The sequence below is a fragment of the Bufo bufo genome, chromosome 3, assembly GCF_905171765.1.
Source record: "Bufo bufo chromosome 3, aBufBuf1.1, whole genome shotgun sequence".
Taxonomy (NCBI): Eukaryota; Metazoa; Chordata; class Amphibia; order Anura; family Bufonidae; genus Bufo; species Bufo bufo.
This window is the reverse complement of record NC_053391.1, coordinates 609,710,250-609,734,875: the sequence shown is the minus strand read 5'-3', so window position 1 is coordinate 609,734,875 and position 24,626 is coordinate 609,710,250. Positions and strand designations below refer to the sequence as shown.

Sequence of the window (24,626 nt, the reverse complement as noted above, 5' to 3'; positions counted from 1 at the left end):
GTGTACTCTTTCCGTAGACGGTGTCCGCTGCGGACAGATACAATACCTGCGCTACATCTCCTTTATGACCTTTGCGCATCCTAAAAATATCTGTGACATCCAGTGTACTTTTTCCATAGACGGTGTCCGCCGCGGACAAATACATTACCTGCGCTACATCTCCTGTATAACGTTTGCGCATCCTAAAAATACCTGTGACATCCAGTGTACTTTTTCCGTAGACGCTGCGGACAGTTACATTACCTGCGCTACATCTCCTGTATAACGTTTGCGCATACAAAAAATATCTGTGACATCCAGTGTACTTTTTCCGTAGACGCTGCAGACAGCGACATTATCTGGGCTACATCTCCTGTTTAACCACTTGCCATCTGGGCCATTTGCCCCCTTCCTGACCAGGCCTAATTTTGCAAAACTGACATATCTCACTTTATGTGGTAATAACTTTGGAACGCCTTTACTTATCCAAGTCATTCAGAAATTGTTTTCTCGTGACACATTGTACTTCATGACAGTCATAAATTTGAGTCAAAATATTTCACCTTTATTTATGAAAAAATTCCAAATTTACCAAAAACTTTGAAAAATTCACAATTTTCTAAATTTCAATTTCTCTGCCTTTAAAACAGAAAGTGATACCTCATAAAATATTTATTACTTAACATTCCCCATATGTCTACTTTATGTTGGCATCATTTTGGAAATGTCATTTTATTTTTTTAGGACGTTAGAAGGCTTAGAAGTTTCGAAGCAATTCTTCAAATATTTAAGAAAATTGCCAAAACCCACTTTTTAAGGACCAGTTCAGGTCTGAAGTCACTTTGTGGGGCCTACATAGTGGATACCCCCATAAATGACCCCATTGTAGAAACTACACCCCTCAAGGTATTCAAAACCGATTTTACAAACTTTGTTAACCCTTCAGGCGTTCCACAAGAATTAAAGGAAAATGGAGATCAAATTTTTAAATTTCACTTTTTTGGCAGATTTTCCATTTTAATCAATTTTTTTTCTTTAACACATCGATGGTTAACAGCCAAACAAAACTCAATATTTATTACCCAGATTCTGCGGTTTACAGAAACACCCCACATGTGGTCATAAACTGCTGTATGGGCACACGGCAGGGCACAGAATAAAAGGAACTCCACATGGTTTTTAGATGCCATGTCCCATTTGAAGCCCCCTGATGCACCTTTACAGTAGAAACTCCCAAGAAGTGATCCCATTTTGGAAACTAGGGGATAAGGTTCTAGTTTAATTGCTACTATTTTTGGGTACATATGATTTTTTGATCATTCATTATAACACTTTATGGGGCAAGGTGACCAAAAAATTGGTTGTTTTAGCACAGTTTCTATTTATTTATTTTTACAGCGTTCACCTGAGGGGTTCAGTCAAGTGACATTTTTATAGAGCAGATTGTTACGGACGTGGCGATACCTAATATGTATACTTTTTCTTATTTATTAAAGTTTTATACAATAATAGCATTTTTGAAACAAAAAAATTATGTTTTAATGTGTTCTGAGAGCTATAGTTTTTTTTAATTTTTTAGAGATTTTCTTATGTAGGGGCTCATTTTATGCGGGATGAGGTGACTGTTTTATTGGAACCATTTTGTGGGACATACTCGTTTTTGATCACTTGGTGTTGCACCTTCTGTGATGTAAGGTGACAAAAATTGCTTGTTTTGACACAGTTTTATTTTTTATTTTTTACGGTGTTCACCTGACGGCTTAGCTCATGTGATATTTTTATAGAGCTGGTTTTTACGGACGCGGCAATACCTAATATGTATACTTTTTTTATTTGTTTCACTTTAACACAATAATAGCATTTTTGAAACCAAAAAAATGATGTTTTAGTGTCTCCATGTTCTAAGAGCTATAGTTTTTTTATTTTTTGAGAGATTTTCTTATGTAGGGGCTCATTTTTTGTGGGATGAGGTGACGGTTTTATTGGTACCATTTTGTGGGACATATGCGTTTTTGATCACTTGGTGTTGCACCTTTTGTGATGTAAGGTGACAAAAATTGCTTGTTTTGACACCGTTTTATTTTTTTAATACGGTGTTCATCCGAGGGGTTAGGTCATGTGATATTTTTATAGAGCTGGTTTTTACGGACGCGGCAATACCAAATAGGTCTATTTTATTTTATTTTTTCTATTTTTAACATTTTTTTTTTATTCCTTACTTGGGGAATTTTTTTTTTTACATGTGAAACCTTTTTTTTATTTTATTTTTTCAACCCTTTATTTTTTTATTTTTTATTTTACACTTTTCGTCCCCCATAAGGTCATACAAGACCTCTGGGGGACATTTACTTCACTTTTTCTTTTTTTTTCACTGTTGATTTCTCCTGTAACTGGGGCTGACATAGTAGCCCCAGTTACAGGAGAAATACACCCCCCAGAGAGGCTGTACAGCATAATTCTGCGCTGTACAGCCTCAGAGCAGGGCTGATCGAGGTCTGTGAAAGACCTCACACAGCTCCTGCACTCTCCGGTCACGGCGGTCACATGACCGCCGGGCCGGAAGAGGAAGCGCATAGCGCTTCCTGCTCTGCATACACAGCGCTCGGCGAGCGCTGTGTATGCAGCGCTCCAGAAGGCAGGGACACCTGGGCACTGTCCCTGCCTTCTCTATGGGTTGCCCTGCTGTCACTGACAGCGGGCAACACGATCAGCAGCTGCACGATTAGCGTGCAGCTGCACTTTCTGAACGGACGTTCTGGAACGTCCATTCAGAAATAGAGAACCACCTCCCGGACGTTTATAGTCTATGGGTGGACGGGAGGTGGTTAACGTGTGCGCATACTAAAGATATCTGTGACATCCAGTGTACTTTTTTCGAAGACGGTGACCGCTGCGGACAGTTACATTACCTGCGCTACATCTCCTGTATAACATTTGCGCATCCAAAAAATATCTGTGACATCCAGTGTACTTTTTCCATAGACAGTGTCCGCTGCGGACAGTTACATTACCTGCGCTACGTCTACTGTATAATGTTTGCGCATCCTAAAAATATCTGTGACATCCAGTGTACTTTTTCCGTAGACGCTACGGACAGCGACATTATCTGCGCTACATCTCCTGTTTAACGTGTGCGCATACTAAAAATATCTGTGACATCCAGTGTGCTTTTTACATCAGTTCAGCGTGGATGGGCAGAAGAGAAGGAAGAGGATGAGGAGATTGAGAGTCATCCTCCTGATGAGGACAGCGAAGTCTTGTCTGTTGGGACTGACTGGCTGACTTTATGGTATGCTGCCTTTCCCATGACCCTCGACCCCCACTACAAAGAGAACTTCTCATCTCTCATTCTTGTGGTGGACAGGACTAGCAAAATGGTGCAATAAAAGAAGGTCCTTGTGGAAAAATTGCTCCAAAGATTTCCAGCTGACAATGCTGGCGAAAGAGTACGTAGTTCCTTCAGCAACAGAGGAGGGGAGATGAGGGGAGCACACAGCAGTTCCAACGGAGGCAGGGCAACACTCTCCAAGGCTTGGGACAGTTTGATGACGCCCCGCCAGCACCCTCACTCTGATGCGCGGCCTACTGTCACAAGGAAGGAAAAACTTTGGAAGATGGTAAGGGAGTACGTAGCAGACCGTGTCTGTGTCCTAAATGATCCCTCTGTGCCTTACAACTATTGGGTGTCCAAGCTGGACACATGGCATGAATTGGCGCTCTACACCTTGGAGGTGCTGGCCTGCTCTGCCACCAGCGTTTTGCCAGAGCGGGTATTTAGTGCTGCTGGGGGCATAATAACTGATAAGCGCATCTGCCTGTCAACTGAAAATGCTGACCGGTTGACTCTTATCAAAATGAAAAAGGCCTGGATTTCCCCTGACTTCTCTACTCCGCCAGAGGAAAGCGGCTGAACATAAAGGCACTTTAAATGTGGCTTTTATGGTGTATTGAATACACTGTATTCCCATGCACCTCTTCCACCACAAAAATGGGTATATGGTTCAATCTTCCTTTTCTAGTCCTCCTCCTCCATCATATTAACATGCTTATTAGGCTTCCCTCGCCGCTAATGTTTTAGAGGGTCAGCTCAGCAGCAGGCCCTCAACCATAATTTTTTCGATGGTCAGCTCAGCAGTAGGCCCTCTCTCATAATTTTTTCCATGGTCAGATCAGCAGCAGGCACTCGCCCATAATGTTTTAGAGAGTCAGCTCAGCAGCAGACCCTCAACCATAATTTTTTCGATGGTCAGCTCAGCAGCAGGCCCTCACCCATAATTTTTTCCATGGTCAGATCAGCAGCAGGCCCTCGCCCCTAATGTTTTGGAGAGTCAGCTCACTAGTAGACCCTCAACCATAATTCGATGGTCAGCTCAGCAGCAGGCACTCGCCCCTAATGTTTTAGATGATCAGCTCAGCAGCATGCCCTCGCCCATAATGTTTTAGATGGTCAGATCAGCAGCAGGCCCTCGCCCCTAATGTTTTAGATGGTCAGCTCAGCAGCAGGCCCTCGCCCCTAATGTTTTAGATGGTCAGCTCAGCAGCAGGCCCTCGCCCATAATTTTTTCCATGGTCAGATCAGCACCAGGCACTCACCCCTAATGTTTTAGAGAGTCAGCTCAGCAGCAGACCCTCAACCATAATGTTTTAGATGGTCAGCTCAGCAGCAGGCCCTCGCCCCTAATGTTTTAGATGGTCAGCTCAGCAGCAGGCCCTCGCCCATAATTTTTTCCATGGACTTCCATTGTGCTCGGATGCTCAGTAGAGAACCCGAGCATCCCGAGGTGTTCTACTCGAGCACCAGAGCACTTTGGTGCTCGATCAACACTATCTCTCACCATTGCCCTGTAAAACTGGATTGCTGCAGCTCCTGTGCTGAAAAGTAGGTGGCCTCTAACGGAGGATCAAATTTTTCAATCTCTGCAAGACTTTTGGACTATGTGATGTGTACATGGAGCTGTCACATGCGCTCCCTTCTGATGGCAAGTGTTAAGAGAAAGAAAGAATCAGACATGTTGGATTTCAATATACCCGATCCTTTGTTCCCGCAGGATATAAGCCACTGTCAGAGGAGCATCCTGCCACTCATTAGAATGCGTTTTATAAAACCACACAGGGGTCACCATGTTGATCAAATCTGATACGTAGTTGATTCATGTGTGGTTCTCTGCTTTTTCAATACAGTCTCTTCTGAAGTCCGCTCCTGTAGATGTGACAATCTTTGACTCTGCTTCCACTTTGACTGTCACTATCGGGATTCAGGCGGGTGGAAGATTGTTCTAGACTTCTGTTGACCTGAATCCTATCAGAAGATTGGTGCTCGGTATTAAAGAAATGGAGTAGCACAGCTTGAATGCACACTGACACATGGATAATGGTATCGTTCAGCTGGATTTGAGTTTTTTGTTTAAAATGGAAGGTATCCAGATCTAATTATACAATATCTTCTTTTTTTATGGCTTTCTCACATTTCCACAGCTTAATAAAACATGCAATAAAGAGAGCTCCTGTACGCCGTCTATGCCCATGCTATTTATCTGACAGATGAATGATTTATGGATTTACTTAACAAAATTGAGGCATTATTATGCTACCAGCAATTCACATCTGCCAACAATAAAAGCACAGGAACAATCCAATGCCTACTTTCTATTTTGTAGAGTGTAACAGCATAGCTGATTGAAAGGCTATTCCCGCCGCCCAGAGTAGACCTGGTTCTTTCATATGCAATGGTTTATTAATTCACAATATGTTATTCATGGGGAATTAATATTCAGCGCCGACCGTGCAGTAACTCTGTACTTTGAGTGGCATATTGTCAACAGACGGATGAAATCTCCTATAAGATGAATCTTTAGTGCCAGGTTCATAATGAACTGCTTCTTTCAGTCTTATACAGAAAAGGGGTTTATTCAGTTCCAGCTGGACATGAAAAGTGTCAATCTGTACATGAAGCTCTGCGAGATCATTAATTAAAACATGTCAATCAATTTTAAGATCCACACATTGGAGAATAATCCCTCTGCTGAACTTTAGTAGTTCTACTAAAGTCTAGACAGGGATATTCCGGTTATGTTCTGAAGTGGTTAGACTGTCTTCCTTGACAAAAGGCTTCATTCCCAAGTGGCCATTAGCATGGTCTTCGTGTTTCGAGAGATACTGATATTATGCTGCAAAAATTGTTCTGAGGAGTTTGTTAGGCAAATAAAATGAGCCTGTCATATGTCCTGAGAGCCAGAAAGCAAATTGAGAAGTACGAATGGTATTTCAGCACAAGACTTATCTATTAAATGCCACAGCACAGGTTTACGAAATGGTCACTCTTAATTTACCACTATTCAAAGTCTATCCATTTCTGCAGAGACATTAGTGGCAGCACTTTTTTTCAGCTTGAATGTCCTGTGCTATGTAAAAAGCCCTGGGGCCACTAGCTAAACACCAGTGAAGTCAATACCACTGTTATCTCATGTTGTGGGGTACTGTATGTAGAGGTGAGGCGAGACCAAATCAATGATTAAAATATAGCCACCTTCAGCTACTGGTTTACAACACAATAGCCATTGCTCCAGGTGCTAGATGCTTCATTGGCTCCATCCCTTTTGTGCTAATTCCCTACAATAAGATTGTAGGACCTCCACAGGTTCTTACCAATCAATAATTTAAAGGTGTGTTTTTTTTGAGAGTTTGATATACAGGTGAAACTGGAAAAATTAGAATATTGTGCAAAAGTCTATTTATTTCAGTAATGCAAATTAAAAGGAATTGCATTAATGCAGCTTAAAATTTGAGTTTTGTGAAAAGATTCAATATTCTAGGCTCAAAGTGTTACACTCTAGTCAGCTAATTAATCCATACCCCCCGAGCAAAGGGCACCTCAAAATTGAGACTTTGGGGTTTCATAAGCTGTAAGCCATAATCATCCAAATTATAACAAATAAAGGCTTGAAATATCTCGCTTTGCATGTAATGAGTCTCTCATATATTAGTTTCACCTTTTAAGTTGCATTACTAAAATAAATGAACTTAGCACGATATTCAAATTTTTCAAGTTTCACCTGTAGATGACCAGTCCTCAGGGTAGGTCATTGTGGGGTTTGACTCACAGCACCCCCATAATCAACTGTTTGAAGAGGCCATGGTGCTCTAGTGAGCACCACTGCCTCCCCACAGCTTACCAAGCCCAGTGCCATCCATGGGATTACAACTGTGCTTGGTATTACAGCTCAGCCCCATTCACTTGAACAGGACTGAGTGGTGCCATGACCATGTGACTGAAGAATATTACGTTAGTGGTCTAGGAGACAAGACTCATTTCCAGCTATTTTGACATTACATATTCACCATTCACCAGACACACAATACTACAGTGATTCTTTACAACCTACACAGATAGCATGCATAGAGTAAGTTCATATAGTGGAGTATACGTACGATATGTATTGCTCGCTTTTGTTGTACTTCTTAGCTAGATAGCGTGCTGAAGCTTTGCTGGGGATTTTCACCATGGACATCTCCTTCCCAAACCGTGTCATGTTACATGGAGTATCACATACACAGTAGTCGTTATCCTTTTCTACTAGGAAATCTAAGGAAGTCGAGAACATGATAAGATCAACCAAAACACATTAATAGGAGTTTTTTTCATCAAATAAATTTTGGGCAAATCCACAAGTTATGCCTAAAATGTCTGATTGGTGAGACCCCCACCTAGGAGGAGAACTGGAGTCTTTCAACATTGTAAGCGTTGTTCTTTCTGTAACTTACTGAATAAAATGGAGATAGAGAAGCAGACATATGTGGTTGGCCAACCCTGCGCTCAATCTCCAGTTCACCAGCCAGACAATTAGGGCACATCTTGTGGAATTTACATCCTTTTACAAGTGTTGTCCAGATGGTATTTTTTTTTCTCAGGATCAGAATCTCATAAAAACCACAAAAAAGTCTTGCTCAGCTCACCAATTCCCCCACACCCTGCTCCGTCTTCAACGCTTCAAGAGTCCCACTGGTCTCTATTTCCTGGTCCTTTACGACACATTGGCTGTGACCTGCCTTGGCCAGTATTGTCTGAGTGGTCATATTTTCTGTCTGTCGAGAGGGACCAAGTAGTAAAAAGCAGTGGGGACATAGGAAATGCCAGAACAGGATTGGCCAGGAATCAGTTGAGTATGTGTAGTATGACTTTTTTTTTTGTTTTAGGCTTTTCTGACCCTTTTTTTAAGAAAAAATTTATAAATAACGGGTCGAATAACCTCTTTAATGAAGGAGAAATAACTAGCATATGAAGATATCAAAACTATGGAGAAATCAACAGTGGAATCTTTGATTCTAAAGCTAATATTGCTGCTGGCATCTATTAGTAAGCAACACATCTGAGTGTTTGTCTTTTAAATCCCACACCACTAGGGATCAGAGCAACGACATTCGTGAAATCGGTTTGTTCACCTTTTGCAGCCGCAACAAAAACAGTATTTTTTATGAGGCAAGAAATAGTTCAGGTACAGTGCATAATTTTCCTCTTTTGTACTGAAGATTTTCAGTGGCACAGAGGTCTGTGCTGTAGCTGGAGGAGGTAAGGACTTTCCATTATAATTATGTTCCAGGTAACAGCAGAAAACCTGATTTTCAGATGCCAGATAAAAAGAAAATAATAATAATTTTGTAGAACAAGATTATTAAAGGAGACGGAAAATACACTGCCGCTCAATTTGGGGCTTTGGACCAGTTTATAACTGATGGTTGGGTCTCATTTCTACACACACGGAATGTATTTCACAGATCCTTAATACATTACTAATACATTTCAATGGGGCCATGCATATTACCATAAACTATGGTGGTATACGTAAATTTTTTAAAGTCTAAAAAGGTCAATGCAGCAGATTCCGTATATTGGAGTTATCAGTGAGTCTATGATATGATGTACAAGATGGATTGGATGAAAGTACTGAAATGCATATGCTTTTGTACATGAGGCCAATGTTAGTCTACAGAGCTTTTCACTTGATCGAATAAAATATGCTTCTATTTGAAATATTCAGCATCAGCTGCATTAATTAACTCCTCATATAAAAGGAAAATGTATGGCGGTTATGAGTGAGTTGTACTGATTTGTGGATCAAGGGTTTCTTTACAAAAAATGAAATCAGAACCTAAAGGAGAGAACTCTGTCTGATAAGTTAAGGCTGGACTTAGGGGAGGCCACATGATGGGGGGTTTGGTTTAGAGAGACCCCGGGGGGTGGGGATAGGTCAGTGGGGTTAGGTAATCCCTAGGGGGTTGGATTGGCCAGTTTGAGTGTAGTGGTGGAGATTTAGGGATAAAAAGGGGAAAAGAGGGGAAGAAGGGAGCCATTTTAGGTGAAATTAGAGAGCTGAGGCACATTGTTAAATAGCGCTCACCTTAGCCATGGAGCAGCTTGAAGAGGCCATCAGGGAGTTAAGGGTGGCGGCGGAGATTCGCGACACCCACTGGGTCCAGGACCAGGTGCAGATGCTGTTACGGGAGGGCGGCTGGGGCTCCTGTCCCGCCCCAGCCATCTGTAACCCAGCTGCTGGTGCGCTTTAGTCCACCTTCATCCCCCCCATCCCAGGCTCAGCGCCGGATTCGGAGTCCTTCCGAGGACCCTTCACGGCGGGGCGCAGCGGGGAAAGTTTCCTCCCGTATGTTCCGACATGGAAGGAATCCGCTATGTAGGCGGAGCCCCCGACGTGGCCAGACACAGTCACTTCGTACTGCAGGGAGACGCGGCGTGGGTTCCGGACCAGGCATGGTGGGTACCTTCACAAACCCTGGCAAGGAAGGTGCCCCCCAGCATGAGCAGGCTATCCTGAGGCACGGGGCTGCTGCGAGTCAGGAGGCAGCGTGCAGCAGGCCCCCTTCACTGAGGCAGCAGCAAGGAAGGAGCTCCGCCCCCCGTGAGCCAACCATGGAGGAGACCAGCTCCATCGTCCCTGGCCCGAGCACTCCCAGGGGATAGTGTGAAAAAGGAACTTCTTCAGGATCCAGAAGGTCGTCGCCAGTGGCGTACACACAATCCATGGGGCACTGGTGCAAAACTGATCCATGGGGCCCCCTCCCCGTCGCCAGGGATGCCCCCCCAACCTGCCTCCACCCCCCCCCACTACCTCCCCTACCATTCACCCAACATGCCTCTCAACAGTACCGCTTTGTGCGGGACAGGCCGATTTTGGGTGGCAATCCTGCTGTCCTGCCAAGCTCTACCTCTGTGCGATTTGACAGGGGCAAGAGTTGGGAGGTATGTACATTATATGTCATTATAAGCACGCCGAATGGTATAAGTTATACATCTTGTATGTAGTGATATGGACCAGGCTGGTATAACCTGGGTATCTCCTGTATATTATTATATATGTACAGCTGGTATAAGTTATACATCTTGTATATAGTGATATGGACCATGCTGGTATAACCTGGGTATCTCCTGTAAATAATTATATATGTACAGCTAGTATGAGTTATACATCTTCTTGTATATAGGGATATGGAGCATGCTGGTATAACCTAGGTATCTCCTTATATGATTATATATGTACAGCTGGTATAAGTTATATATCTTAATATACCAGAAGATGTATAACTTATACCAGGCCAGCTCACATATAATAATATACAGAACATACCAAGGCCAGATAGTACCTATTACCTGCTGGGCTGGCTCAGGCTGAAAGCTGCTTAATCGACCTGCTGAAAGTCAGTGGCAACTGGCAAGGCTGAATGCTTGAGGCTGGCTGGCTCAGTGTGGGCTCTGATTGAATGAGTGCTGCTCCTGGGCCTGGCTCAGGCTGGCAGAAATGTCTGGCAGAGCGAGAGAGAACGAGGCAAGGTAGGGTGAGTGACTGTAGTATAGAGTCAGACTACTGGGCAAGTGGGCAGTGGCAGACTAGCAGTGGGTCCCACGCTCCTCTGTTCCCAACTTCCTGCCGGACCTGCAGCGCTGATAACTTTGTGACATCACATAAGCGCGCAGTGTGATCCAGACATGCTGCCAGGCCCTGCCTGCTGCCATTGGTACTTAAAGTGACCATGCCTGAGCTGGAGCCGCTGTCCCATCATCCATAACAACAAAAAAGGGGGACTTCTGGCCGTCCGTCCAGGCCTTGCGCCAGACCAGGAGTAAAAAAAACGGACGTCTGGCCACCCTAAGAGCAGCAGTGGCAGAGAGACTGAGGCCAGCAGCAGCCATTTCAGTCAGATTAGAGCCAACGCTGCAGAGTGACTGTAATCTGATTAAAATGGCTGCTGCTGGCCTGCAGAGAGACCGCATATCAGCCAACTCAGCCTCCATCAGACCTCAGATCAGCCCGCTCAGCCACCCCATCAGACCCCCAATCAGCCCGCTCAGCCCCCAATCAGCCCACTCAGCCCCCAATCAGCCCGCTCAGCCCCATCAGACCTCAGATCAGCCTGCAGACCCCCACTCAGCCCCCATCAGACCTCAGATCAGTCCAAAGACCCCCATCAGACCCCCACTCAGTCCCCATCAGACCTCAGATCAGCCCAAAGACCCCCATCAGACCTCAGATCAGCTCAAAGACCCCCATTAGACCCCCACTCACCCCCCTTCAGACCTCAGATCAGCCCAAAGACCCCCACTCAACCCCATCAAACCTCAGATCAGCCCAAACACCCCCATCAGACCCCATCAGACCTCAGATCAGCCCAAAGACCCCCAGTCAGCCCCCCAGCAGACCTCAGATCAGCCCAAAGACCCCAAGTCGCCCTCATCAGACCTCAGATCAGCCCAAAGACCCCCAGTCAGCCCCCAGCAGACCTCAGATCAGCCAAAAGACCCCCATCAGACCCCCACTCAGCCCCCATCAGCTCAGATCAATCAGCGGCAGCCTACAGAGTGATCCCCAGGCCCCAACATACTTACCTGTTCTGCGCGGCGGCTACTTTTCCTCTCCAGGCCTCCGGCAGAAGTCGTGCTCCTCTGTCTTCCCAGCCGGCGCTGCACTGCCACTGTCAGAGGAGCGGTCATCTGGAATCAGGATCTGCGGCTGATGGGAACACAGCACCCAAGCAAGCAGGTGAGATTTCGTGGGGACCTTTAGTGCAGATTGGGACGGGTAAGGGTAATGGAAGTGGTGGGGGGCCCAGATGGATTTAGGTAGGGGTTTGGGACAGCTTCTGGGGGGGCTGGCAGGTTTACTAGCGGGATGGGGTATGGGGGGGGGGTATCCCCGTTGCCGGCGTAGGGTGTGGCGGGCGTTCCGGAGGGTCTGGGACTGTGGGGGGAGGAAGGCTGGGGGTGACAAGTAACGTGGCATTGGTACAAACGCAGGCGGGCGGCGACGCAGAGGAAGAAACAGTGAGGTTGGATGATAAGGCAAGGGGGGAGGTATATGTCTGTTTTGAGGGTCCGTTGGGGGCTCATTTGAAACAAAAGGTGAAGGAGCGAATCTGAAAAGGGGAATCAGTGGAGATTTTTTCTCTGCTTCCACTGGAAAGATTTAGCCTAGATAGGGCAAGGAGGGAAGAGGGCAAAAAAGAGGATGAAGAAAAGCAAAGATTTCAGTTAATACCGCGAACGTTTTCTAATTGGTTGCAGGCGTTTGCGATATTGTTGCTCTGTATGTGGGGGTCCCATGGAGCGGCACGATCCTTTAAGGGCAGTAGACAGAAGGGGGGGATATCAATAGCAAAGGGGGAGACGTTGGTACGTCTGGAAAAGATGGAGCCGTACCTCGGTAGATACCTGGATAAAGGGGCCGCGGCGTTGCTTCGGGAGGGGTTTTTAGTGGGATTTAAAATTCTGTTCGTTCCAGGGGATGCGATGTTGTTAAAAAGAAACTTGCGGTCGGCTAGGGAGCATCCGGAGGTGGTGGCAGACAAACTTTACAGAAAAGTCATGCTAGGGCGGATGGCTGGCCCATTTGCAGAACCACCATTCGTGAATTTGCGGGTGTCGCCACTGGGGGTAGTCCCAAAGAAGGAGGTTAGTAAGTTTCGACTTATTCATCACCTGTCTTTTCCGAAGACCCTGCCTTGTGTTCGGTGGTCTATACCTCATTTGACGCGGCAGTGGCGTGGGTTAAAAAGTGTGGATGCGGAGTGTTATTAGCAAATATAGATATTGAGGTGGCGTTTAGGTTACTGCCAGTTCAGCCGGATTGTCTGCATTTGTTGGGGTGTTTTTGGGACAGGGGTTTTTTCATGGATCGTTGCCTGCCGATGGGTTGTTCCCTGTCGTGCGCATATTTCGAGTTTAGTTTGTTTTTGGAATGGGCGGTGGTGGACGCGTCAGGTTGTGAATCTATTATTCATTACCTGGACGATTTTCTGTGTATTCGCCCTCCGGAGTCGCGGGTTTGTGCACTGTTGTTGCATACCTTGGGTACATTGTTTGAGTCGTTTGGTGACGGAAAAGACAATGGGGCCGGCCACAGAATTGAGTTTCTTGGGGATAGTGATTGATACGATTAGGATGGAATGTAGATTGCCTACGGACAAGTTGGAAGACGTGATGGACTCTTGATTTCGAGCTGTTTACTGATATGGCAGGGAGTTGTTGATTTGTTTTGTTTTTTGCGGGGGGGGGGGGGGGGAAGAATGGTGTGTTTGAAGTTGGCCAGCTAGTTGGGTCAAAAAGGCCTGGGTGAAGAATTTGGCATTGTTGAAACTCTTTCCTACAGTAGTGGCGGTTATGTTGTGGGGGGAGGTTTTTCGGGATAGGAAGGTTCGCTGTGATAATTTAGGGGTAGTTCAGGCAATAAACGGATTGTCGTCCTCGTCGCCATTAGTGGTATGGCTGCTACAAGTATCAATACTTGGTTGGTGGCGGTGCATGTGCCGGGGGTCGATAATTGTATTACTAATGCTCTCTCTCATGTACAGTGGGAGTGTTTTCGGTAGCTGGCCCCGGAGGCGGAGGAGTTCGGGCTGCCATGCCCGACTTGTTTGTGGGATCTCCTGGAGGGACCGTAGCAGGCCTCATTCAGGCTTCGTTGGCGCCCGGTACGCGGGCTACATATTTGAAAGCATGGCAGTATTGGGAGGATTGGTGTAGTAGGCTGGATGTTGGGAATGATGATTTAGACTTTTCTTTGTTGATGTTTGTAGGTCATTGTAGGGATGAGGTTTGGTCGGTGAGCAAAATGAATAGATATACAGTCAGGTCCATAAATATTGGGACATGGACACAATTATAACATTTTTGGCTCTATACACCACCACAATGGATTTGAAATGAAACAAACAAGATGTGCTTTAACTGCAGACTGCCAGCTTTAATTTGAGGGTATTTACATCCAAATCAGGTGAACGGTGTAGGAATTACAACAGTTTGCATATGTGCCTCCTACTTGTTAAGGAACCAAAAGTAATGGGACAATTGGCTTCTCAGCTGTTCCATGGCCAGGTGTGTGTTATTCCCTCATTATCCCAATTACAATGAGCAGATAAAAGGTCCAGAGTTCATTTCCAGTGTGCTATTTGCATTTGGAATCTGTTGCTGTCAACTCTCAAGATGAGATCTAAAGAGCTGTCACTATCAGTGAAGCAAGCCATCATTAGGCTGATAAAACACAACAAACCCATTAGAGAGATAGCAAAAACATTAGGCGTGGCCAAAACAACTGTTAGGAACATTCTTAAAAAGAAGGAACGCACCGGTGAGCTCATCAACACCAAAAGACCTGGAAGACCACAGTAAACAACTATGGTGGATGACCAAAGAATTCTTTCCCTGGTGAAGAAAACACCTTTTACAACAGTTGGCCAGATCAAGAACACTCTCCAGGAGGTAGGTGTATGTGTGTCAAAGTCAAAAATCAAGAGAAGACTTCACCAGAGTGAAAACAGAGAGTTCACCACAAGATATAAACCATTGGTGAGCCTCAAAAACAGGAAGGCCAGATTAGGGTTTGCCAAACGACATCTAAAAAAGCCTTCACAGTTCTGGAACAACATCCTATGGACAGATGAGACCAAGATCAACTTGTACCAGAGTGATGGGAAGAGAGGAGTATGGAGGAAAGGAACTGCTCATGATCCTAAGCATACCACCTCATTAGTGAAGCATGGTGGTGGTAGTGTCATGGCGTGGGCATGTATGGCTGCCAATGTAACTGGTTCTCTTGTATTTATTGATGATGTGACTGCTGACAAAAGCAGCAGGATGAATTCTGAAGTGTTTCGGGCAATATTATCTGCTCATATTCAGCCAATTGCTTCAGAACTCATTGGACGGTGCTTCACAGTGCAGATGGACAATGACCCAAAGCATACTGCAAAAGAAACCAAAGAGTTTTTGAAGGGAAAGAAGTGGAATGTTATGCAATGGCCAAGTCAATCACCTGACCTGAATCCGATTGAGCATGCATTTCACTTACTGAAGACAAAACTGAAGGGAAAATGTCCCAAGAACAAGCAGGAACTGAAGACAGTTGCAGTAGAGGCCTGGCAGAGCATCACCAGGGATGAAACCCAGCGTCTGGTGATGTCTATGTGTTCCAGACTTCAGGTTGTAATTGACTGCAATGGATTTGAAACCAAGTATTAAAAAGTGAAAGTTTGATTTATGATTATTATTCTGTCCCATTACTTTTGGTTCCTTAACAAGTGGGAGGCACATATGCAAACTGTTGTCATTCCTACACCGTTCACCTGATTTGGATGTAAATACCCTCAAATTAAAGCTGACAGTCTGCAGTTAAAGCACATCTTGTTCATTTCATCCATTGTGGTGGTGTATAGAGCCAAAAATGTTAGAATTGTGTCGATGTCCCAATATTTATGGACCTGACTGTATAGCAGGGTTGGCTTTCGGATTTAAGTTGAGAAAAATGATGGACTTTACTAAGTCATTTCAGGTCATTCGGACGTTGAAGGGTTGGCGTAGGTTAAGGGTGGGGGAGGATAGTAGGAGGCCGGTGTCTTTTGCATTACTTTTGGAGTTAGGGGAACAGTTAAAGGGTGTATGCAGTTCAGCGTGGGAGGTGCATATTTTTAGATGAGCTTTTTCCTTGGCGTTTTTTGGAGCGTTACATTTAGGGGAGCTGGTTTGTCCAATGGTGAGATGGAAGGGAGGGTTATTGAAGGATGACATGGATTTGTTCCATGATAGGGTTGAATTTGTAATACGCCGTTCAAAGACGGATATGGAAGTAAGGGGCCGGAGAGTGGTTTTGTTTGCTATTCAGGATTGTGCAATGTGTCCAGTCCATTGCATGCGGGAGTACAGGGCAGAGGTGAAAGTTGGGGCGTTGCCGTTGTTGGTGCACGCCGATGGATCCTTTTTATCCCGCTTTCAGTTTTCAGCTGTTTTTACACTGTGTTTAGATCGATTGGGGTTGGGTCAAGCAGGGTATTCGAGCCATTCTTTCAGGATTGGTGTGCCGAGGGAGGCGGCTAGGTGGGGGTTGGGGGATGAGGTTATAAAGCACATTGGGCGTTGGGAATCGGCTCGTTTTAGGTCCTATATTCGGCTGAATCGATTGAAGTTAAGGAAGTTGGGGGGAATTTGGGAGTTTTTTTAGATGGTAGCAGTTCTTTGCTTCATTTTCTCATTACAGGCGCATTACCTGGTCTGGTGTGGATATTGGGACATTCATACGTCTTTTGGGGGGCTGTCCGGGCAGCTGGGTTTCGATCGATCGGCGGTTGTGGTAAGGTGGCTGGGTCTCAGGGGTATGGTGTGAAGTGGGGTGCTGCCAGAGGTGCACCGTTTTGTTAAGCAGGATAGGGCACCTGACGTGTTAGTGATACATGCGGGTGGGAATGATTTGGCGGCACAGCTATTTAGAGAGCTGGTGAGGGACATAAAGTTCGACATGTTGAGGTTGTGGGCGTTGTTCCCCAAGTTAGTGACGGTTTGGTCGGACATAGTCCCATAGTTTGGAGGGGTGCTAGGTCGGTGGAGGCTGTGAATAGGGCCAGAGTTAAAGTAAATCAGGCGATGTGTCGTTTTATGGACAGGAATGGGGCGGTGGCAGTTAGACATGTGGAGCTGGAGAAGGGACTTGGGTTTTTTTGGTGGTCCAATGCAGTGCATCTAAATGCAGTCGAGCTGGATATGTGGAGTTTGGCGTTGCAGGAGGGGATCGAGACTGTGTTGAGGATGTGGAGGGACGCACAGAATTAAGGGGTCAAATCTGTGCATTAGTGGCGGTGGGGGGGGGGTCCTTGAAGTTGGTGATATTCCCAGGTGAGGATATTGGGAGGGCTCCACGGTTGGGGCTGGACTCCCATGGTGGGCGAGCAGTTGTGGCGGAAGTAAAGGGGGCCATTCAGTGGTCCTTCCGAGCTGTCGGGCAACGGCTGGAGGCAAGATGGCTCACCCCGGTGGGGTAACTCAGTTTTGGGACTTTAAGGACCTCCCCCGGAAGTAATGGTTACGTTTATGTTTGATAACTAAGTGGTTAAGGTTATTTATATAATTTATGTTAGTAAACGGCTGCTGTGGCCAATTTATTCCAGCTTGGTGTCCGATTTTTATTAAGGGGTTGATGGGGTGTAGAAAGCTGGGTTGGATATTTATTGCTGGGTAAGGGGTTATTAAGGGGCAAGGAAGTATGCAAGGGGGCGAACGGGTATAACCAATACCCTCGTCATGTACAGTGCATTTAGAAATTCTTCAGACCCTTTCACTTCTTTCACATTTTGTTATGTTGCAGCCTTATGCTAAATTAAAAAAACAAATTTAAGTTCCCCCCCATCAATATGCACTCAATACCCCATAATGACAAAGTGAAAACAGAATTTTAGAAATGTTTGCAAAATTATTAAAAAGGAAAACTAAACGTTTCCATTGTCATAAGTATTCAGACCCTTTGCTATGACACTTGAAATTTTGCTCTGAAAACTTCTTTGAGATATTTCTACATCTTGATTGGAGTCCACCTATGGTAAATTCAGTGGATTGGACATGATATGGAAAGACACAGCCATGTCTATATAAGTTTAGATGTGGGGAAACCAGCACTCACTCAAATGCACGCTGCACGGGAGAGGACGTCAATCCACAGTAATATGAACAGAGGATCCCAGCAGTCGCGTCTTTGTGAATCAAATGTCTTTTATTCCATAGACCAGGACCAGGTTTCGGCAATGTGCCTTCATCAACAGGTAATCCAAATACAAACTTAACAGACTATATATGCTCTACAGTCACCGCCCACAGGAGCAAAAGTCCATCCCATAAAGGGAATGGCCAGAAAGTAACAGGTGTAATCAATTTAATAATAGACAAACCAAAGCAGAGAAAAAACATCTAGATAGATATTTCATCTTACATTTGTAGATAATACTCTTGTATAACTTTCAAATTTTCAATACCTGAGAAATAAACAGCAAAATATTATAAATATATAACAAAATTATTATATTACAGATACATAACCTCATATTCCCTATTGAGGCCTCTAGGGTGCAATGTGTCCAATGTATGGATCCAAAAGGCTTCCCTCCGTAGCAACATCTTATTAATGTCACCCCCCCTCCGTGGTCTAATCACCTGCTCTATAACCTGGAATTTCAGTTGGGCAATAGAATGTCTGCACTTTTCAAAGTGGCTTGGAATGGGTAATAATAAATTTTTAGTTCTAATGGTCGATTTGTGTTTGTTAATTCTGTCCCTCACTGCCTGCATTGTCTGACCAATGTACAACAGACCACAAGGGCATTTAATCAGATAAACAACATTTGAAGACTCGCATGTAAAAAAACCTTTTACTTCAAACGGATTCCCGGTGTGTGGATGATAAAATGTAGGGCCCTTTATGATGTGTGAACACTGGAGACAATGCAGGCAGGGGAACGTCCCTTTACGCGGTGTTGATAATACACTTTGACGTAACCGATGTTTAGTGCCCCCTAAATCCGCTTTCACTAGCATATCCCTGTAACTGGGGTTCTTCCTATTACAAATCAGGGGTAAACTTTTAAATTCTGAGACCTCTGGATAGGCCTTACCCAATAAATGCCAGTGTTTTCTTACAATATTGTCAATATATGCATTAAAGGGGTGAAATTTATGGATAAATGCTATCCTAGCATCATCCTTTTTCTTATGTTTAACCCTCACTTGACAAGCACCACTGTTCGTTAATATATCTAAGGGATATCCTCTTTCTCTGAATCTAATAGTCATTTCCCCCAGCCTCTGATCCTGTAAGAGCGGATCCGTAACAATCCGCCTTACCCGCTGATATTGAGATTTAGGTATAGACCTTTTTAAGGAAGGGGGGTGTGCACTCGAATAATGCAAAATACTGTTTCGATCCGTTTCCTTCCTATAGAGGTCAGTGGATAATTCACCTTCCTTGTTTTTTTTAACCAATGTATCCAAAAAACTGACTTTATCTCTATCGCATGTCATTGTAAACTGTAGACCTTCACATGCTGAATTCAGATGATCCATAAACGCCACCAGGGTCTCACGTGGCCCCGCCCATACGCAAAAAATATCATCAATAAACCTTTTCCAAATCAAAATGTTCTCAATATATAATTCATTGGTATATACATATGTTTCCTCAAATGAAGCCATGAATATATTTGCATAGGGCGGGGCCACGTTTGACCCCATCGCGGTCCCACGTCAGGGCTTTTTCTAATACTATGAAGTCATGAAGTCTTGAGACAGCTGTCTGATGTTCAAACATACCAACTACTTGATAGAGATCCAGTTTGGAGAATTAAAGAGAAAATTGTCACCATGGTTAAGCATTTTGAAACAGCCGGTACGATCGACTCAGACATGAGTAGATTCTTGATTAAGCAATACCCCATCACCCCGGTATTATACATTTTACCTAAAGTGCACAAGACCCTTATAGATCCCCCTGGACGCCCTATTGTGTCCTCAGTAGATTCTATTCTTAGTCCATTGGCCATAGTATTAGAAAAAGCCCTGACACCATTTGTTAGGAATACTAAATCTTTTCTATTAGATACTTCTCATTTTCTACGACTGATTAATGATTTGGGCCATGTTCCTGAGGATAGCCTCCTTGTGACTATCGACGTTGTGAGTCTTTACACGTCGATTAGCCACAGGGAGGGGATCCAGGCGGTATCTAAGATTTTGGAGACTAGTGAACACACTGCATCTTTACGTGATTTTTTTCTACATCTGTTGAACATTGTTCTGATAGAGAATTATTTTTTGTTTGGGGATAATTATTATCTCCAGAAGCGTGGGACCGCGATGGGGTCAAACGTGGCCCCGCCCTATGCAAATATATTCATGGCTTCATTTGAGGAAACATATGTATATACCAATGAATTATATATTGAGAACATTTTGATTTGGAAAAGGTTTATTGATGATATTTTTTGCGTATGGGCGGGGCCACGTGAGACCCTGGTGGCGTTTATGGATCATCTGAATTCAGCATGTGAAGGTCTACAGTTTACAATGACATGCGATAGAGATAAAGTCAGTTTTTTGGATACATTGGTTAAAAAAAACAAGGAAGGTGAATTATCCACTGACCTCTATAGGAAGGAAACGGATCGAAACAGTATTTTGCATTATTCGAGTGCACACCCCCCTTCCTTAAAAAGGTCTATACCTAAATCTCAATATCAGCGGGTAAGGCGGATTGTTACGGATCCGCTCTTACAGGATCAGAGGCTGGGGGAAATGACTATTAGATTCAGAGAAAGAGGATATCCCTTAGATATATTAACGAACAGTGGTGCTTGTCAAGTGAGGGTTAAACATAAGAAAAAGGATGATGCTAGGATAGCATTTATCCATAAATTTCACCCCTTTAATGCATATATTGACAATATTGTAAGAAAACACTGGCATTTATTGGGTAAGGCCTATCCAGAGGTCTCAGAATTTAAAAGTTTACCCCTGATTTGTAATAGGAAGAACCCCAGTTACAGGGATATGCTAGTGAAAGCGGATTTAGGGGGCACTAAACATCGGTTACGTCAAAGTGTATTATCAACACCGCGTAAAGGGACGTTCCCCTGCCTGCATTGTCTCCAGTGTTCACACATCATAAAGGGCCCTACATTTTATCATCCACACACCGGGAATCCGTTTGAAGTAAAAGGTTTTTTTTACATGCGAGTCTTCAAATGTTGTTTATCTGATTAAATGCCCTTGTGGTCTGTTGTACATTGGTCAGACAATGCAGGCAGTGAGGGACAGAATTAACAAACACAAATCGACCATTAGAACTAAAAATGTATTATTACCCATTCCAAGCCACTTTGAAAAGTGCAGACATTCTATTGCCCAACTGAAATCCCAGGTTATAGAGCAGGTGATTAGACCACGGAGGGGGGGGTGACATTAATAAGATGTTGCTACGGAGGGAAGCCTTTTGGATCCATACATTGGACACATTGCACCCTAGAGGCCTCAATAGGGAATATGAGGTTATGTATCTGTAATATAATAATTTTGTTATATATTTATAATATTTTGCTGTTTATTTCTCAGGTATTGAAAATTTGAAAGTTATACAAGAGTATTATCTACAAATGTAAGATGAAATATCTATCTAGATGTTTTTTCTCTGCTTTGGTTTGTCTATTATTAAATTGATTACACCTGTTACTTTCTGGCCATTCCCTTTATGGGATGGACTTTTGCTCCTGTGGGCGGTGACTGTAGAGCATATATAGTCTGTTAAGTTTGTATTTGGATTACCTGTTGATGAAGGCACATTGCCGAAACCTGGTCCTGGTCTATGGAATAAAAGACATTTGATTCACAAAGACGCGACTGCTGGGATCCTCTGTTCATGTCTATATAAGGTCTGACAGCTGACAAAGCATATCAGAGCAAAAACCAAGCCATGAGGAGGAACAAAATGTCTGTAGAGCTCAGAGACAGGATTGTGTGGAGGCACAGATCTGGGGAAGGGTACAAACATTTCTGCTGTACTGAAATTCCCTAAGAGCACAGTGGCCTCCATAATAATTAAATGGATGAAGCTTGGAACAACCAGGACTCTTCCTGGAGCTGGCCACCCCACCAAACTAAGTAATTGGGGGAGAAGGGCCTCGGTAAGAGGGGTGACCAAGAACCCAATAGTAACTCTGGCTGAGCTCCAAAGATCCTGTGTGCAGATGTGAGAAACTTCCAGAAGGTCATTCATCACTGCAGAACTCCACCAATCTGGCCTTTATGACAGAATGGCCAGAAAGAAGCCTCTTCTCAGTAAGACACATGAAAGCCCGTCAAGAGTTTGCAACAAAGCAGCTAATGGACTCATAAGAAATAAGATTCTCTGGTCTGATGAAACCAAGTCCTTCAGGACTCATGGATCTGGAATGGCTATCACGGCTCCATTATAAACAGAAGCCAAAGTGCTAGTATAAAAAATGCCTACACAAGTATGTTCAGATGTGGCAGAAATCATCCACTACTGTTTCGGTAAATGGACAGCAAATTATACATGTGGTACAGTGCAAAGAGTGGAATCCACAGTTAAATTCTTCAAAAAATCAGTGGCATTCCCTATATTCCCCACAGATTTTTTCCCAGCATCTGTGAAATGGGTTTTGTATATTCAGTACTCGGCTGTACATTTTGTAGATTTGTATATAATTATTTTGCAAATAACTCTTTGATTTCATCTGTTATGTTGTAAGTGGAATATTACTTTAAAGAGTAACTAAACCTTTGACTAAAATTTTAATAAGATGTCCCTAATGCCCTAATAAAAGTTTTTCTAATATACTTTATATACTCCCTGTGCACTTAAATTTCAGTTATCTGTACACTGAGTTTTACAGCTCATCGGTGTGCAGAGTTCGGACTGTGAAGTTTATGAATGGGGCCGCATAAGCAGTAAGTATGGCCAGGAGCACATATTGCTGCTCCTGCCCGTGCCCCCTGGAGGTTTACTAACTCCTGGCATAGCACATTGGTACCCTGTAACCATGTACTATGCCAGGATTAGCTGAGCGGAGAGGGCTCCTGCCTGTGCCTGCTTAGCTAAGCTAAGAGTCCTGCATGCCAGTGCTTAGCTCAGCTAATCCTGGCATAGTACATGGTACAGAGTACCCATGTGCTATGCCAGGAGTTAGAAAACCTCCCGGGGGCACGGGCAAGAGCAGCAATATGTGCTCCTGCCCATACTCACTGCTTATGCGGTCCCATTTATATATTTCGCACTCTGTACTCCGTACACCGCTAAGCTGTCAGCGCTGTACAGAGAACTGAATTTTGTGCACATAGCGAATGGTCAAAACAAACACAAAAAAATACAAAATTAATTAATTAAAAAAAACTTTTTTTAGGGCCTTAATGCCTTAATGACATCATATTAAAATGGTCAAAGGTTTAGTTACTCTTTAAGTGAATGAAAACGAAATGTTTTTTCATGATCAGCAATTCCATTTAGCAAATCACAGGAGAAAAATAAGACTTACCTAGGGCAGGGTCGGCACATTCTTTGTACAGCTCCGGAGTACAATAGGCAGCATCTCCTGGTTAATACAGAATGCATTCAGTCACTCTTTTGTATTGTAATAATCAGTTTATTCATGGATGCATTATCACAAGCTTCATATCAGCAATATCAGAATTGAATATGACAAGAATTATGTCACATTCTCCATTTTAAAGGTTCACTGAGTTATGGTAAATCTGATTAGTGGGGATCTGAGTGTTGAGTCTCAGACCCGAACCAATCAAAATTTTTAGGTCTCTTTGACATATGGAAAGTTTTACCAAAACTCAGTGAACAGGCCATTTTTTGTGTCACTTTATGTGGTGATAACTTTTAAATGCTTTTGCTTATCCAGGCCATTCTGAGACTGTTTTCTCGTCACATATTGTACTTCATGACAGTGGTAAATTTGAGTCAAAATTAGAGTTGACACCTGGATGTTCAGGTTCGACGGGTTCGGCCGAACTTCACAAAAAAGTTAGAGTTCAGGACCCGAACTTGACCCCATTGAAGTCAATGGGGACTTGAACTTTTGAGCACTAAAATGGCTGTAAAAATGTCATGGAAAGGGCTAGAGGGCTGCAAATGGCATCAAAATGTGGTTAAGAGCATGGCAAGGGCTCTGCAAACAAATGTGGATAGGGAAATGACTTTAAATAACATAAAATACGTAGGTGGAAGTGGCGGTGGAGGAGGAGGAGGTAGCCTACACTGCTTTTTTGTTTTAATTTTTTTTAATTTTTTTTTTATTAGGGTACACCCCAAAACATTGGGAAATATAACCTGTGAAAACCCCCTTCAGTCGTGCTAAACACACGTTCAGAAAATACACTAGCTGCAGGGCAGGCCAGCACCTCTAAAGGGCAAGATCAGGCCATATGCCCAATTTAGCGACCCATCAGTCAGTTCGTGTAGGCGTGTGCACACATACTGCCCCACCATGTCGCACGTCACCATGACGTCCACGATCCATTTGGACATCTGCTCTATCAAAAATTATAGGGAATGTCACTGGGGTATTTAGGATTTGGAAATGTTAGACAGGAGAGGCCCTGCTGTCGCTTTGTTGACTCTAGATAACTTCTGCCTGATCGCACGTCACTATGACGTCCACGATCCAATTGGATATCTGCTCTATCAACTTTCGATGTTCTTTTCTGAGCCTACCATGTTGATCACGGTTATCGGCGAATCAGGGTTCCACGCCGGAGAGGGAGTGTGAGAAGGAGAGACCACATCCAAGGGAGGTTCATCTTTTAAAATTTA

General features: G+C 44.0%; 1 protein-coding gene across 1 annotated transcript in view; it reads right to left on the bottom strand.

Annotated features, from left to right (window-relative positions):
• ASIC1 (acid sensing ion channel subunit 1) overlaps window positions 1-24,626 on the bottom strand; it is a 395,233-nt gene that overhangs the window by 78,071 nt on the left and 292,536 nt on the right. Inside the window, exons 7-8 of the mRNA XM_040426001.1 lie at window positions 23,341-23,397; window positions 7,408-7,561 (exon numbers count right to left, since the gene is read on the bottom strand). Coding sequence (XP_040281935.1) covers window positions 7,408-7,561; window positions 23,341-23,397 — 211 coding nt within the window. The remainder of the gene's footprint in view (window positions 1-7,407; window positions 7,562-23,340; window positions 23,398-24,626) is intronic.